The 14533-nt window shown below is 35.6% G+C and overlaps 1 protein-coding gene across 1 annotated transcript in view; it reads right to left on the minus strand.

The window, feature by feature from the left end:
• The window catches only part of AP3B1 (adaptor related protein complex 3 subunit beta 1), a 258639-nt gene that overhangs the window by 158310 nt on the left and 85796 nt on the right, over positions 1-14533 (minus strand). The window contains exons 8-11 of the mRNA XM_090276405.1: positions 9400-9555; positions 6113-6210; positions 4201-4255; positions 4040-4111 (exon numbers count right to left, since the gene is read on the minus strand). Of these exons, the coding sequence (XP_090132531.1) occupies positions 4040-4111; positions 4201-4255; positions 6113-6210; positions 9400-9555 (381 nt within the window). The remainder of the gene's footprint in view (positions 1-4039; positions 4112-4200; positions 4256-6112; positions 6211-9399; positions 9556-14533) is intronic.

A 14533-nucleotide genomic window follows, 5' to 3' on the forward strand; every position in this document is an offset into this window, starting at 1 on the left:
TTGATTTGAACCCTAGTGTCTTTCCCTTCACCATTGGTTTTGTGTGGATTTTCCTTCATTTCATTTAGCATAGCCTGCCCTTCTTCCCTTATGCGTTTGTTGTACTCAAGCATATCTGTCAAGCCTGTGAGCATCTTTATCACCAGTTTTTTGAACTCTGCCTCTGTCAGGTTGGCTATCTCATTTGTTAGGTTGGCTATCTCCTCCTCACTTAGCTTTCCCACTGGAACCTTGATCCATTTCCCCTTTTGGGCCATACTTCTCTGTCTCCTCCTCTTGACAGGCTCCTGTGTTTGTTTGCCTCTGTGTCTTAGGTAAAGCTGTTGCTCCTGTTACATTGTAAGGGGTGGAGCCTTAGGTTTCTCATCAGTAGAGGATGACCTGTTTCACCACGTTGTGCCGCTGTGTGTAGCGGAGGGGTCCAAGAGGGGACAATGCTGCTTGCTCAGCACTCGGCCCTTTTCCAGGCACTTCTCCCACTTTGTATGGAACTGGCACCTCTCTAGATGTCCTGGCTGTTGTTCCCAGAGTGGGTGGGTCTGTAGATGTTCTAGGACTATGGGGGCCCTTTAAACAAGCAGACTCTGCTGAGAGACCAGCAGTTTCTTCCTCTGCCCCAACCCCCACTGGTTTGCACAGTCAGAAGCAATGAGGCTTTATTTTCCGTGGTGCTGGGACTATAAGCTGTGTGGTCTGATCCGGTGCTGGGAGTGCTCCCCATGTGTCCCTCTTGACTTTTTAAAATATGTGAGTGCGCTATCCGGCAGCCTGCCACTGCCACCACCACACCGCATCCTCTCTGCACTGGTTCTGCCCCTCCTACCTGTCTAGATGAGTATTTCTTCTTTATATCTTTGTTTTTTGGACTTCCATGCAGCTCTATTTTCTGGAACTTCTGGTTGTCTCTAGTTTTGAGGTAGCTGTATTACTTCTTAGTTGTGGAGGGAGATGCAGCATGTCTGTTTAGGTCTCCTTCTTGGCCAGAAGTCCCTAAGGTGATTCTTGATAGGTACATGTTTGTTGCCATTTTATTTTTTAAACTATTTTCCTCTGTGTTTTTTCTTTTTCCTTTTCTTTTTCATATTTTCTTCTTAAAGCAAGCCCTTTATCATTTGTTGCAACACTGGTATGGTGTTAACAAACTCCTTTAGCTTTTTCTTGCCTGAGAAGCTCATATTTCTCCTTCTATTTTAAATGATAGCCTTGGTTGTAAGTTCTTGTTTTTCATCACCTTGAATATTTCACGCCAATACCTCTGGCCTAAAATATTTCTGTTGAGAAATGAGGTGATAGTCTAATTGGTGCTTCCTTTTATATAACTACCTGCTTTCCTCTGGCAGCTTTTCTGATTTTCTCCTTGTCTTTAAGCCTTGTTTTTTAAATTATGGTGTATCTTGGTGTAAGTCTCTTTAGGTCTAACTTGTTTTGGACTGTCTGAGCTTCCTGGACTTGTGTCTCTTTCTCTTTCACCAGGATTAGGGAAGTTTTCAGTCATTATTTCTTCAAGTAAGTTCTCGATTCCTTGCTCACTCTCTTCTCCTTCTGGTATTCCGTTAATGTGGATGTTGTCACACTTCATATTGTCCACAGAATGTTTAATAAACTCTCCTCATTTAAAAAAAATTCTTTTTCTTTTTGCTGTTTGCCTGGGTGTTTTTCTCTACCTTGTCTTACAAATCACTGATTCAATCCTCTGATTCCTCTAACCTACTGTTTATTTTTTCCAGTGTATTATTTATTTCAGATATTGCATTTATTATTTCTTACTGGCCCTTTTTTATGGCTTCTCTCTATATTTTCCTGCTGTTGAGTATCCTTATAATCATTACTCTAAGCTCTCTACCTGATAAATTGCTTGCCTCCACTTCATCTAGTTCTTCTGGAGAATATCTTATTCTTTAATTTGAGGTCTGTGTCTTTGTCTTCCCATTTTACCTGCTTCTTTGTATTTGTTTCTATGTAATAAGTAGATCTGCAAAGACTGGTGTAGGCCTTTGTCAGGAGCTGCTTGTGACTGTCCCTGGCTACTGGTTTGGCCCTCTGTTGGGCTTATTTGTGTGCAGAAAGAACCAAGCTATGTACTAAAGCCAGCTTTTATCAGTACCAAGCCTGGGGAAAGGTTAGTTAAAGACTTAAAGAGTTCCCAGAGTTCCACTTTAGTTGTTAAACTAATCACCGATATAGCCTGAAGCTGTACTCAGCTGCCTGGCTGAAGTTCCACAGGGTAGGGCAGACTAATTACTGAACGTGGGGCTATTGCTCCCACTCAGGTTGATGCCACTTTGAGGGGAGTGGTCTGCCTGAGAAAGACCTCTGTAGTATGGGGGATGACTGAGCACAGGAATACTTGTGGCTGTTCCTTCAGTTCTCACCCACAAGCCATCAAACCCAGACTTTCTTCAAGTGTCTTTAGTCCACTCTGCCCCCCTCTGCCAGAGCCCAGGATAAGTGGCTTTGAACAAAATTTTGTGCAGTGACCCTTTAAAGGCTCTCTGTTTCTCCAGCCTTCTCTGCTTTGCAGACAGAAATCCTGCTGCTTTTCACAGGTGGATATTATCTGGATTCCTTTCCCAGTTCTGGTGCTGTAGGTTGGGGAGCCCAGCCTGGGGTTTACAACCTACACTTCTCAGGGGGAACTCCCTGGCCCCTACAATATCCCTCTGGTACTTCAGCTGCCATCTGTGGAAGTCCAACCAGCAGTCTTGCAGCTCTTCCACACTGCCTACCAGTCATGTTGTGGTAAAGTAGTTTCTTTTGTCTGTCCTTGGTTATAAGGCTTCTCTCCAGTTAGTGTCCATTGGTTATTCAGGATGATTTCTCTACAATTTAGTTGTTATTCCAGATTGCTCCTGGGAGGAGGTTAGTGTAGTTTCCACTTACTCCTCCACCATCTTCAGTCAATCTTATTTTTCTGTATTAATATTACATTGTTTTAATCATTATAGCACTACAGCCAATCTATACTCTATACTATAGTTATTCCCTGAGCACAACACTCTCATAATAACTTGTGTCAGCATAAACTGCACCTACCTACCTGCTATTCCCAACTCTACAATCTCCAATAAACCAACAACCAACAACAACAAAAATTCTCAAAAATACATTATTCTTTTAGGATCCACTCAAATATTATCTTTTTCACAGATCTTTGCTAATTCTCCCAGAGAATTAATCCCACCTTTGTGTTTTTCACAGTATTCAATTCACATATCACTTAAAACATATACTATTACATCAGCTATTTACATATACTGTGAATGTTTCAGGGTGTGGGTAGCAAGTTTTCACTTTGCATTGGGTTGGCCAAAAAGTCCATTTAGTTTTCCTATAAAGTAAAAGACACTTGTTTCATTTTCACCAATAACTTTATGCATTTGAATATTTTGAGTATGTTGGCTATCTCCCATATGGTATAATGTTGACTGTTCTCAATTAATATCTCTATATGATCACTATCAACCAGCTGGTCTATCCAACTGTGAAGCATCATGCAATGAGAAATCTCCAGCAAGAAACTTCACAAACCACTTCTGACATGTTCAATCAGTCACAGCACCTTCTACTTATACTGTACAAATCTTCTTTTGCATTTCAGTTGCATTTTTATCTTTCTTGAAATAATAAAGTATAATATACTGAAATTGTTGGTTATTTCCTTCCATCTTTAATATTAAAAAAGCTATACAAAAATTAACCAATTTTGGTAATAAGTTTTTTTCTTTTTTAATGCCCACTGATATGACAGCTGTCACAATACAATCTAACAAAAGTATTTCGAATGAAGTTAAAGACTACTAAGCATTACTAGAGCCATCTTATGGAAAACACCAAACAAACTTTTTGGCCAACCCAGCATTATTAGAATATAGTGTAGTAAATAGTATATAATAATGCAGTTTAGAAAGTATAAAGAAAAATCCCTAAATGTATCTATGTGTTTTTAAAACCAATCTCCATTTTATAGATGCTAGAAGCTATAGCAGTATCTTCAAAGAAAACACATATTAGAGTATCTGAAAAATAAAAATATGCCTACCTTCAATGTCTTGATCATAGTTGGATCAGTTGACCTAACATAGAAACTCTTTAGATAAGGTTCAAACATACCCTAGATAACAAAAAATAAATATAAAAATACATTTAATGATACTAAAGCATTCATTTCTCTCTTGAATTACGTATTCTCAATATACATACCTTTCTTTGAATTGACATAGTTGCTATATTCTGTAGGACAATATACTGCACCTCCCTGGAAATTAAAGAATAATTTTCACTGGGTATATTTTTCCAATGAAATATCTTTAAGTAAATAGTACATTAAAAAAATAATCAGTGATAAGGTTCATATTGAATAGAACTCATAAATATAATACTGAAAAGTTTTTAGTAAGTTTTAGATATTAATACCTTATTTTAAACTACATTTCCCTATAACCTATTAATAAATTAATTTGTTTCATCACAAGTAAGATGTAAAACCAATTTTATAACACTGTATTCCTAAGATGTAAAGCCAATTCTGTGGCTGCTGTGAACCCACGCAAGGAAGGTATTCTTAGGCCTGAGAAACAAACACACCTGTAGAGTTCATATAACCTCCTGATTGGAAGGCTCATTGTGTCACTCAATTCTCCCCTGACTGAAAGATTAAAAACAGTTATATTATTTTTACATCCAAATATCTAAGAAATGAAGGTAGAACTAAATCTGGTATAAGGCTTCATGTGAAAGCACTCCTGGTGCTTCTGATAACCTTTCACCTAGCTCTAGAAAACAAAGGTTACTGAACTCATAAAAGGGAAGAGAATGACTATGTATAAACACATAGGAAAGAACAGAAACCCAAAGAAATTAGTATCTTACTAAGGAATGGCAAAAGCCAGTCTAGGGCTAAAGTTGTGGCACTAAGTTCCAGGTAAGGACAAAAATAAATATGTATTTTTTCCTCACAGCACTATTAATAGAATACTCAATGAAAAAAATTTAATTTAAAATAAATAATTATTGCAAAATACCCAGGGTAAGCCAAATAGCTAAAACAATGGTGTTGTTAAACACACAGAAAGTACATGTCATGGAAACTCAATAAAAGTTTTCTGAATTGTTGGCCTAAACTGTTGAATTACTGTGAGATAAAATTAAAGGGAAAGACATTCTTGCTATCTATCTGTCCATCTATCTATCTATCTACAGGAAACAAAAGGAACAGGCATTTCTTTAAAATAAGTAGTTATTAAAAATATAACTCTGTCTTTAAGACTTTGTTTGTTTGTTCGTTTATAGAGACGGGAAGAGAGAAATAAAGGGAGAGAAACATCAATGTGTGGCTACCTCTTGCTCGCCCCCAACTGGAGACCTGGCCCACAAGCCAGGCATGTGCCCTGACTGGGAACTGAACCAGAAACCCTTTTGTTTGCAGGCCGGCACTCAATCCACTGAGCTACACCACCAGCCAGGGCTATTTTTAAATTGAGAAATAACGGTGACAGATAATAACTAAACTAAGTTGGTGATCACACTTAATTAAAGGTATTATAAATGTTGAATCAATATGTTATACACCTGAAACTAACATAACATTGTCTACCAACTATATTAAAATAAAAATAATACATAAATAAAAAGTTAATAAAAAATAGAGTAAACTACAGTAATTATATATTGCAAGTTTACAGGAAGCAACAATTCTGTCATAAACTACATAATTTAGCTTATGTATTGTGTTACATAAAATCAAATACAATTACACTAAGTCAATCTGATAATACATTAGTATGGTTTTTCAGTGATTGCAGATTTACTAGAACTCCCAAACATTATTCTTGTCACACCTAGCAATATCAAACACAAATATTAGACTACTAGTGATAGCATGTACTATATGCCATAAGATATTTTTAATTTCTTGAGGTTGAAAAACTTCAGTATTTATCATGAACTTTGACATAAATTATATAAAATCTTTTATAATGATCCCCTTTAGTATCAAATCTTAGATAAAATACAATCAGAGCTACACATTAAATATCTAAAAGACATATTATATTTGTTCAAACTTTCCTTTTGAAGGAATACAAAAGAAAACATATATACAATCATGTCCTACCTATTGCTACGAAGTAAACGCACTAGTGATTTAGAAATAATGCCAGCTTCAGATTCTGGTGCTATATGCCAATATAGCTGAGCAACTGCCATGACCACCTAAAAGATAAAGCATGAAAACAATCAGAACTATGAACAATGGAGCACCCTACAGTTTCAAAGAACATTCTTACATATTATTTCCTTTAACTCCTACAAAATTCCTATCAAATAAGATAAATATGTTGTTACCCTTTGTAGCAGGTTATTAGTGCCCCCTCAACCCAAGAATTCACGTCTATCCTCAAATGTGACCTTGTCCAGAAATAAACTCTTTGCAGATGTTATATTAATGTAATGATCAGGACAAGATCATACTGAATTAGGGTAGGTCCTAAATTCAATGAAAGTGTCCTTACAAGAGACAGAATAAGGACACATAGAGATACACAGAGGAAGGTAACTGGACAATGGAGGCAGACATGGAGTGATAAGCCATTTAAGGAATGCCAGGAATTGTTGGCAACCACCATATAAGCCAGCAAAAACAGTTTTTTCCTCAGAGCCTCTAGAAGGAACCAACTCTACTGATACCTAGATTCTGACTTCTGACCTCCTGAAATGTGAGAGAATAAATTTCTGTTGTTTTAATCTTCCCAGTTTGTGGTAGTCTGTTGATTGCAGTCTCACAAAAGAAAACTAATACATCCTCAAAAAAGAAAATAGATGTTAAATGAACAACCCAAGATCTAATAGCGAAATTCAGCAAAGCTTGACATGAATAGTCTAAATCCCATAGTCTTCCTAGTATTGCTGCTGTTCTGAGACTGGGGATTTTTTAAAGAATTGTAAACACGCCTTTCCAAATGAAGTCAGATACTTAAGGATTATAGTAATAAGTAGGCTGAAATGATTTTTTTAAAAAAATCAGTACATTTAAGTTATAATTAAACCAATTCCCCTTAAGTGGCAGCATTTTAAATGATCTTGGTATTCAAAATACAGAGCCTTACAAATAGTCTTTAGTTCAGATTCATTATAAGGGTATTCAGAATTTCTGTCATAAAATATGAGAACTATGTTTCCCCTACATGCCTATACACTTAGATCTAGAGGTCAAGTCCAAACTTCCCATTTACTGAAAGTACCTAACTTTAACATGTGACAATTGCAGAATCAGAGCTATAAAAGACTTGTCTTTGGCTCAGAACATAGGTTAACACTACTTTACTTCTAGTTGGTTTACAGAGTTCTGAGAAATGTATGACAAGAGTCTTACACATGCATAAAGAGTATACAGCACCTTAGAGTGCTTGAAAAGTTTCTTCTAAAATGAATAAACATTCTTTAAAAATACAGTTCACAGTGTCTTCCATTTACTGTTGTTTGGTATTTTTTGTTGTACTTTTTGTTTTACAAGACTGACTTAAACAGCTTTCAGACATTACTTGGGGATTTGAGAAGTTTAAGGATATCTTATTTCTTCACTTATCATCGACAAATTACAGAAAAAAACTCTTCTTAATTTAAAATGTTATAAAACACAATCTCAATTAATGATTGACTTAATTTACAAGTTACTGATAGTCATTTTTAAAAATATTACAGCATACAGCTCTAAGTTTCCTGAAACAAATTCTCAAAGTCTGCTGTAAAATTGAGAATAAGGCTAAAACAGAACAAAACAAAAATCTAGTCACAATCCTTCAAAAGTCAGCATATATATATATATATATATATATATACACACACATTTATATATACATATATACATGTATATGTATTTATATATATATTTAGCATCAAGTAAGCATGATACCAAAACATATTGGAACAAAAAGCCACCTCTACTTGGGACACAATCAAATATTCAGGGAACCAAAACATAACTAGGACAAAAAATACAATCTACCTCTATTTGTTTCACCATTCAAGAACATTTTTGGTCAGTATTTGTACTACAAAATCAATTTCTAAGACAAAACTAAATTAATACTAAGTCTCTTATAGAGTTTTAGGTGGCAAGTAACAGCTACTTAACAACCATCTGGCCAAGCGAAGGCACATTAAAATATAAGCATATTTTCAACATTAGTAAAATAATATTTTTGTCATTACTGTGCATAGTTACTTAATAATGATTCAGAGACTAAATTACTAGGTATAAGATAAAAACTTTTGCAAATCTCTAACAAATATATACAAAATGCTATGCTCTAAATTCTCAAGTATCAGAAAACAGTAATTCAGTGAAATCCCTCATTTTCAAAGTTTTTGTTAATTGAAGAAAATAATTCATTAAGAATATAAAAATACTAATAAAACATTTAACTTAAACCCATCGAGCCTTTAAATATAATTTCCAGTTAATAGGAAATAGAAGAAAAAATTAAATATCACTCTCTAAAGGAATCAACCAGATAAACACAGAAGAACATTCTGCAAGACTTAAGAAGTTTAACAGAGATAACAGGCAGATGAAATGCAGCAGATACTGGTTTAGCTGAACCACTTATAAAGACAGTTTAAGATAAATTGGTATTAAATGAGATGAAATTTTATAGAAACAGAAAGGTGGAGAGGACTGACTAGAAAATAAACATGTTAAAAATACTACATACAGTATGATTTCTATTTTGGTTTAAATATATATGTATAGACATATATACATGGGAATATATGTATATTTATGCAGAAAAAAGATCTGGAAGAAAATGTATTAGGATATTGTAACAGTGATTTCTGAATGACAGGAAAAGGGATGTTTCAGTTTTTTTTAGCTTTGCTAGTCTATATTTTCTAATGTTCTATTGTGCACATGTATTTAAAAAATAAAGGGTTCTTTGAAATAAAAAGGTTAAACAAAACAAAAATTAGGATCCAAATAAATATGATTTTTAATAGTTATTGCTACCAGTTAAAATGTATTATGTATCAGCATTATGATAGGTGCTTTTATCAGGTAAATACAAATATTATGGACTAATACCAAATTAAATACAACTACAACCTAACAGAGAAATAACAGTCTTCCAATCAGCTCAGAAACATCTTGAGCTCATATCTTAGGATAAAACAATTAACAAAACCACAAAAAAGGTATATCAGCCTGGTAGGCATACAACTACCAAACCAAGTAATCTCATCAAAACCTGATTTTGTTGTTGTTATTATATAAAGAAATAAACAAATGCTCCACTAGCATATCCAAATATAAGGACTTGTTTACTGAATTACATAATTTTTACCACAAGTTTGTTTGTTTTTTTTAATCTGTTGGAATTATTTCTTATAAGAATTCTAACATACCGCTGCATTTCTGCTCTGAAGCAAAGGTTTTGTATTCCGAATTAAAAGTCTATGGTCTGGATCCATAGCATAAATCTTCTTCCTTTTGTCTATCTTTTCTTTGTGTTCGTCATCAGATTCATAGAAATTTTTTTCGTTGTCATCTAGACCACCATCCTGCAGGAAAGAAATCCAATCCCATGTTTAGTTCAGACCTTGAACAGCCCAAATATTACACAAAGAAAACTTTTTAAAACATCTACAATAATGATAATATTTTACTATACGACTATTGAGGCATTTCAAAATAGTTGCTACTTATATGAAGGCGTTGTTTTTTTCTTATATTTTATAACACAGTAAATGTCCTTCAGTGCTATAGATAATACTTCTTTTATAGTATATAGGAAAACTGAAAATATTAAATTCCCATTAGATTCTAAAAAAGCCTAAAATATATGACTACCTAAAACCTGAAAATTGTTTGTATAAATTACCAGTCACTCCGTAATTGGACCAAAGGGTTAGAAGAAAGAGAAGAACTTTTTGAACTGCAACACACATAAAGGAAATCATAATAAAGCTTGACAGGTTAAATACTAAAGGTGAAGTAGGTCCCTACATTGTCAAGAAAGACTCAGTTTGATTCTGTTTTTGTTGTTGTCCTTTTTATTTGAATTCTTTATTTTCTTTGCCTGTAAAATCAGTCTATAGGCATTTAGTCCTAAAACTAAACAAACAAAAAATACAAAAAATACCAATATCCCAATTTGAATAACAGAGAAAAAATAGACCAAGGACAAAGAAAACAACCCCCACCCCAAAACAGAACTTCAGGGGCCTGAGGAACTATAACAAAACAAGTAACATTTCCTGTCATCTGAATCCTGCCAGAAAGGTGAAAAAATTTGAGACTGAAGGAGTATTCCAAGATATATTGGCTAAGAAAGTCCTAAATTTGACAAAAGACATAGAACTACAGATTGAATAAGCTCAGCAAGCCCTAAACAGGATAAACCCAAAGAAATTCGTAAGACACATTTAAGTCAAATTTCTGAAAACTAAAGACATAAAAACATCTGGACAGCAGCATCACAGAAGTTACATGAGAGGATGAGGAAATGAATCAGGGTAGTAAAAAGGGTGGAAAATGTAGACAGATTCGAGAACTGCTTGGAAGTGGAAGTCAGTAGGGTGCAGTGACAGAAGGTGACAAATGAGATAGGGGCACTGAAAATGATGCTCCCATTCCCAGCTTGGATGACCAAGCAGATGCTGCTGCTGACACTACCAGGTAGGGGAAGCTGTGCAGCAGGGAAACATCTCTCTTTCCCAGCGCTGCTCGCTATATAAACATTCTAACAAGACTGTCCAGAACAAAACCTATCAATGCCTTTACTCAGAAGAACTGCAAACATGAGGATAACCCATTAGAACTGTCTCCCATAAAAAAATTTTAAAAAATTGTCTCCTAATAGTTTCTTTTGCTCATGACTGACCTGCCCTATCTGTCTAAGTGAATCTTCTTTCCATAAATTAACAAATTCTCCCCAATAAAAGAAAAATTTTAATCTGCAATCTCTAATTATTTTTCCTTCAATGTGGAAGAATAGTTTAAACAGTTACATAGCTAGGGACGGAGTTCTTAGACTGACCCTAAAAGCATGATCCATAAAAGGAAACACCGATAAACTGAATCTCATCAAAATTTAAAACTCTTGCTCTGCTGGGGGGAAAAAAACAAAACAAAACAAAACCCTTAAGAGGAGAAAAGAAAAGAAGTTACAAGCTAGCAGAAAATATCTGCACCCACATTATGTGACAAAGGACTACGCTATTTAGTATATAAAGATCACTCCCAAAACTCAAAAGTAAAAAAATAATCAATACATTTTGAAAAGGAGCAAAGGATATTGTTATGGACTGAAGTGTGTTCCACCCAAATTCACATGATGAAACTCTAATACTTAATGTGACTGTATGGCAAAATAGAGCCTTTAAAGAGGCAATTCAGCCTAAATGAGATCATATATGTGTGACTTTAACCCAATACAACCAATGTCCTTATAAGAAGAAAGAGGGACACCTATGGTGGCACAGATAAAAGGCCCTATGAGGGCACAGCAAGAAGGCAGCTAGCTACCTGCAAGCCAAGGAGGAAAGCCTAAGCAAAAGCCAAATCTACCAACACCTTGATCCTGGACTTCCAAACTCTTGGAAGAACTATGAGAAACTGTGGGAAACAAATTTATATTGTTTAAGACATTCAGTCAGGCACTTTGTTATGGGAGCCCCTAGAACACTAATACAGACTTTAGCAACAAGAACAAGAGGTGCGGTGCTGTTGCTACAAATACCTAAAAATGTTGAAGTGACTTTAGAACTGGGTAGTAGGTAGAGGCTGAAACAACTTTAATTTGCATGTTTAAAAAAAAAAAAAGCTAAATTGCTTTGAAGAGACTGTTGGTAGAAATATGGATGCTGAAGGATATTAAAGGTGATTCTCGTGAGAGCTCAGATGGAAATGAGGAAAATGTTACTGGAAACTGGAATAAAGGCAATTCTTGTTATAAAGTGGCAAAGAACTTGGCTGAATTATGTTCTAGTGTTTTATGAAAAAGAAAAATTAAATGTGATGACTATGAATATTTAGCTGAGAAGATTTCTAAGCAAAGTGTTGAAGGTTCAGCCTGCTTTCTCCTTATTGCTTACTGTAAAATGAGAAAAAGAGGATAAATTGAAAAAATTAAAGCAAAAGTAAACCAGAACTTGAAGATTTGGAAATTTCTCAGTCTATCCACACAGCAAAAATCAAGAAAACGTCTTCAGAAAAGAATGCCATGGGTATGTCTAGAAAATCACTGGATAAAGAGATCATGGGTACAACTCATGATTTAAGAGAAGGAATTTTATCAGCAGAGGCATTGCCAACTGGACTAAAGGGGAGAGAAAGGACAAAATAAAGGAAGGTTGTCAGACTTCTGCGATTCTGCAGGACAGGATTATGTGAGGACACAGAGAGAAGGCAAACATCTATTTATAAGCCAAGGAGAGAGCCCTCACTCTGGAGAAACCAAACCTGAAAACACCTTGATTTTCCACTTCCAGGCTCTAAAATGGTAAGACATATATTTCTGTTGATTGAGCCACCTAGTCTGTGGTATTTTGTTACAGCAGCTCTAGCAAACTAATACAGACATCAACAAACTATTCACCAAAGAGATACACAAATGGAAAAAAAGAAACCATGAAAAGAAAATTCATTACATTAGCTGTCAGGGAAATGAAAATTAAAACCACAGCAAGATATCACCACACACCTATCAGAATGGCTCTCACCTAGTTTAAAAATAGTGACAAGACCAAATGACAGTGAGGATGCAGAGGAAATACATCATTCATACACGGCTGGTAGGACTGCAAAAGGTTACAGTCTCTCTGGCAAGTTGGTAATTTCTTACAGAACTAAACTGGTTATTAGTATACAACCCAGTAATTGTACTCTTGGGCATTTATCACTTGGAAATGAAAATTTATTCTCATACAAAAATCTGCACACAAAATATTCATAGCAGCTTTATTCTTATTAGCCAAAATGGAAACAACCCAGATGTCCTGCAATGGATGAATGGTTAAACAATCGGTTAAACATCTATGCCATGGAATACTACTCACAAATAAAAAGAAACAAACTACTGATACACACAACTCTGACTGATCTCCAGAGAAGTATACTGAAAGAAAAAAAAAAAAAACCAACAACCTAAAAGGTTACATACTATATGATTCCATTTATATAACATTCTTGAAATGACAAATTATAGAGATGGAGAAACAATTAGTGGTTGCTAGGGATTAAGGGTTGCAGGGTTAAGCACACGGAAGAAAGAGGGGTTACCTACAAAATAGCGACACTGAGAATCCTTGTGATAGCAATGTTCTAAATCTTGAGTGTATTGAAGTCAATATCCTAATTGTAATACCTTACTATAGTTTTCCAAGATGTTCCCATAGGGGGAATTGAGTAATGTTATACCAGATATCTCTGTATTATTCCTTATAATTGCCCTGGCTGGTTTGGCTCAGTGGATTGAGATTCGGACTGCGAGCTAAGTGTCGCTGGTTCGATCTTCCAGTCAGGGCACATCAGAGAAGGAAAACTCTGATTCCAAAAAACCTCCGCTGCCTTGCGGCATACCTCTTCAGGGGAAAGGCTAAGGGAGTAAACCCCGACAGAAAATCCGGAGCCGGAGTCCCTAAGGCGGTTTGACGTTGTAGTCAACACCGGCAACTCCTGCGGCGCACCTGAAGCCAAGCTGTATTGACTCCGTCTTTCCCTTGGACCCTTCAGCTGCGAAGAGAGGGGGGGTCTGCTGCATGGGCAACAGCAGACCCTCCATATCACCCTGCCCAGGCTCTGTAGCTTCAGCTTCACTGGAGAGGACACTCCGGCGTCATCGCAAGATGTCGATTCAACATGGGAGGAGACAGATACCGTGTCACTCCCGAGTTGGACTGCACAGCCATTCTCGGCGGTGCAGATAGACTCTTAAGAAGCTACACCATCGTCTCTTGAGACGGACGGCTGCCGCCGACGATTCCTTATAATTGCATAAAAATCTACAGTTATCTTAAGAAAAAAATTTTAATAAATGAAGGGAAATCAGTAAATCATGTAAAAGCTATTTGTACATATTTATCCATTATTAACTATAATAAAAATGATCTAAAAGGTTATACCTTGGGTTTCAGGGGTTATTAAGTTGGATGAGTTCCCTACATATTTTAGATAACCCTTTATCAGATGTATCATTTGTAAATGTCTTCTCCTATTCAGTAGGTTGTCTTTGTTTTGTTGATGGCTTCCTTTGCTATGCAAAAACTTTTTAGTTTGATATAGTCACATTGTTTATTTTTTCTTTTGTTTCCCTTGCTCAAGGAGCTATATCTAAAAAGATATTGCCATGAGCAATGTCAAAGAGTTTACTACCTTTGTTTTCTTCTGGGAGTTCCATGGTTCCAGGTCTAACATTTAACTCTTCAATCCATTTTGAGTTTATTTTCCTATATGGTATAAGAAAGTGGTCCACTTTCATTCTTTTGCATGTACCTGTCCAGTTTTGCCAACGTAACTTATTGAAGAGACTGTCTTTAC

Source organism: Furipterus horrens, unplaced genomic scaffold (genome assembly GCF_987537825.1).
Source record: "Furipterus horrens unplaced genomic scaffold, mFurHor1.1.pri manual_scaffold_5, whole genome shotgun sequence".
Classification (NCBI taxonomy): Eukaryota; Metazoa; Chordata; class Mammalia; order Chiroptera; family Furipteridae; genus Furipterus; species Furipterus horrens.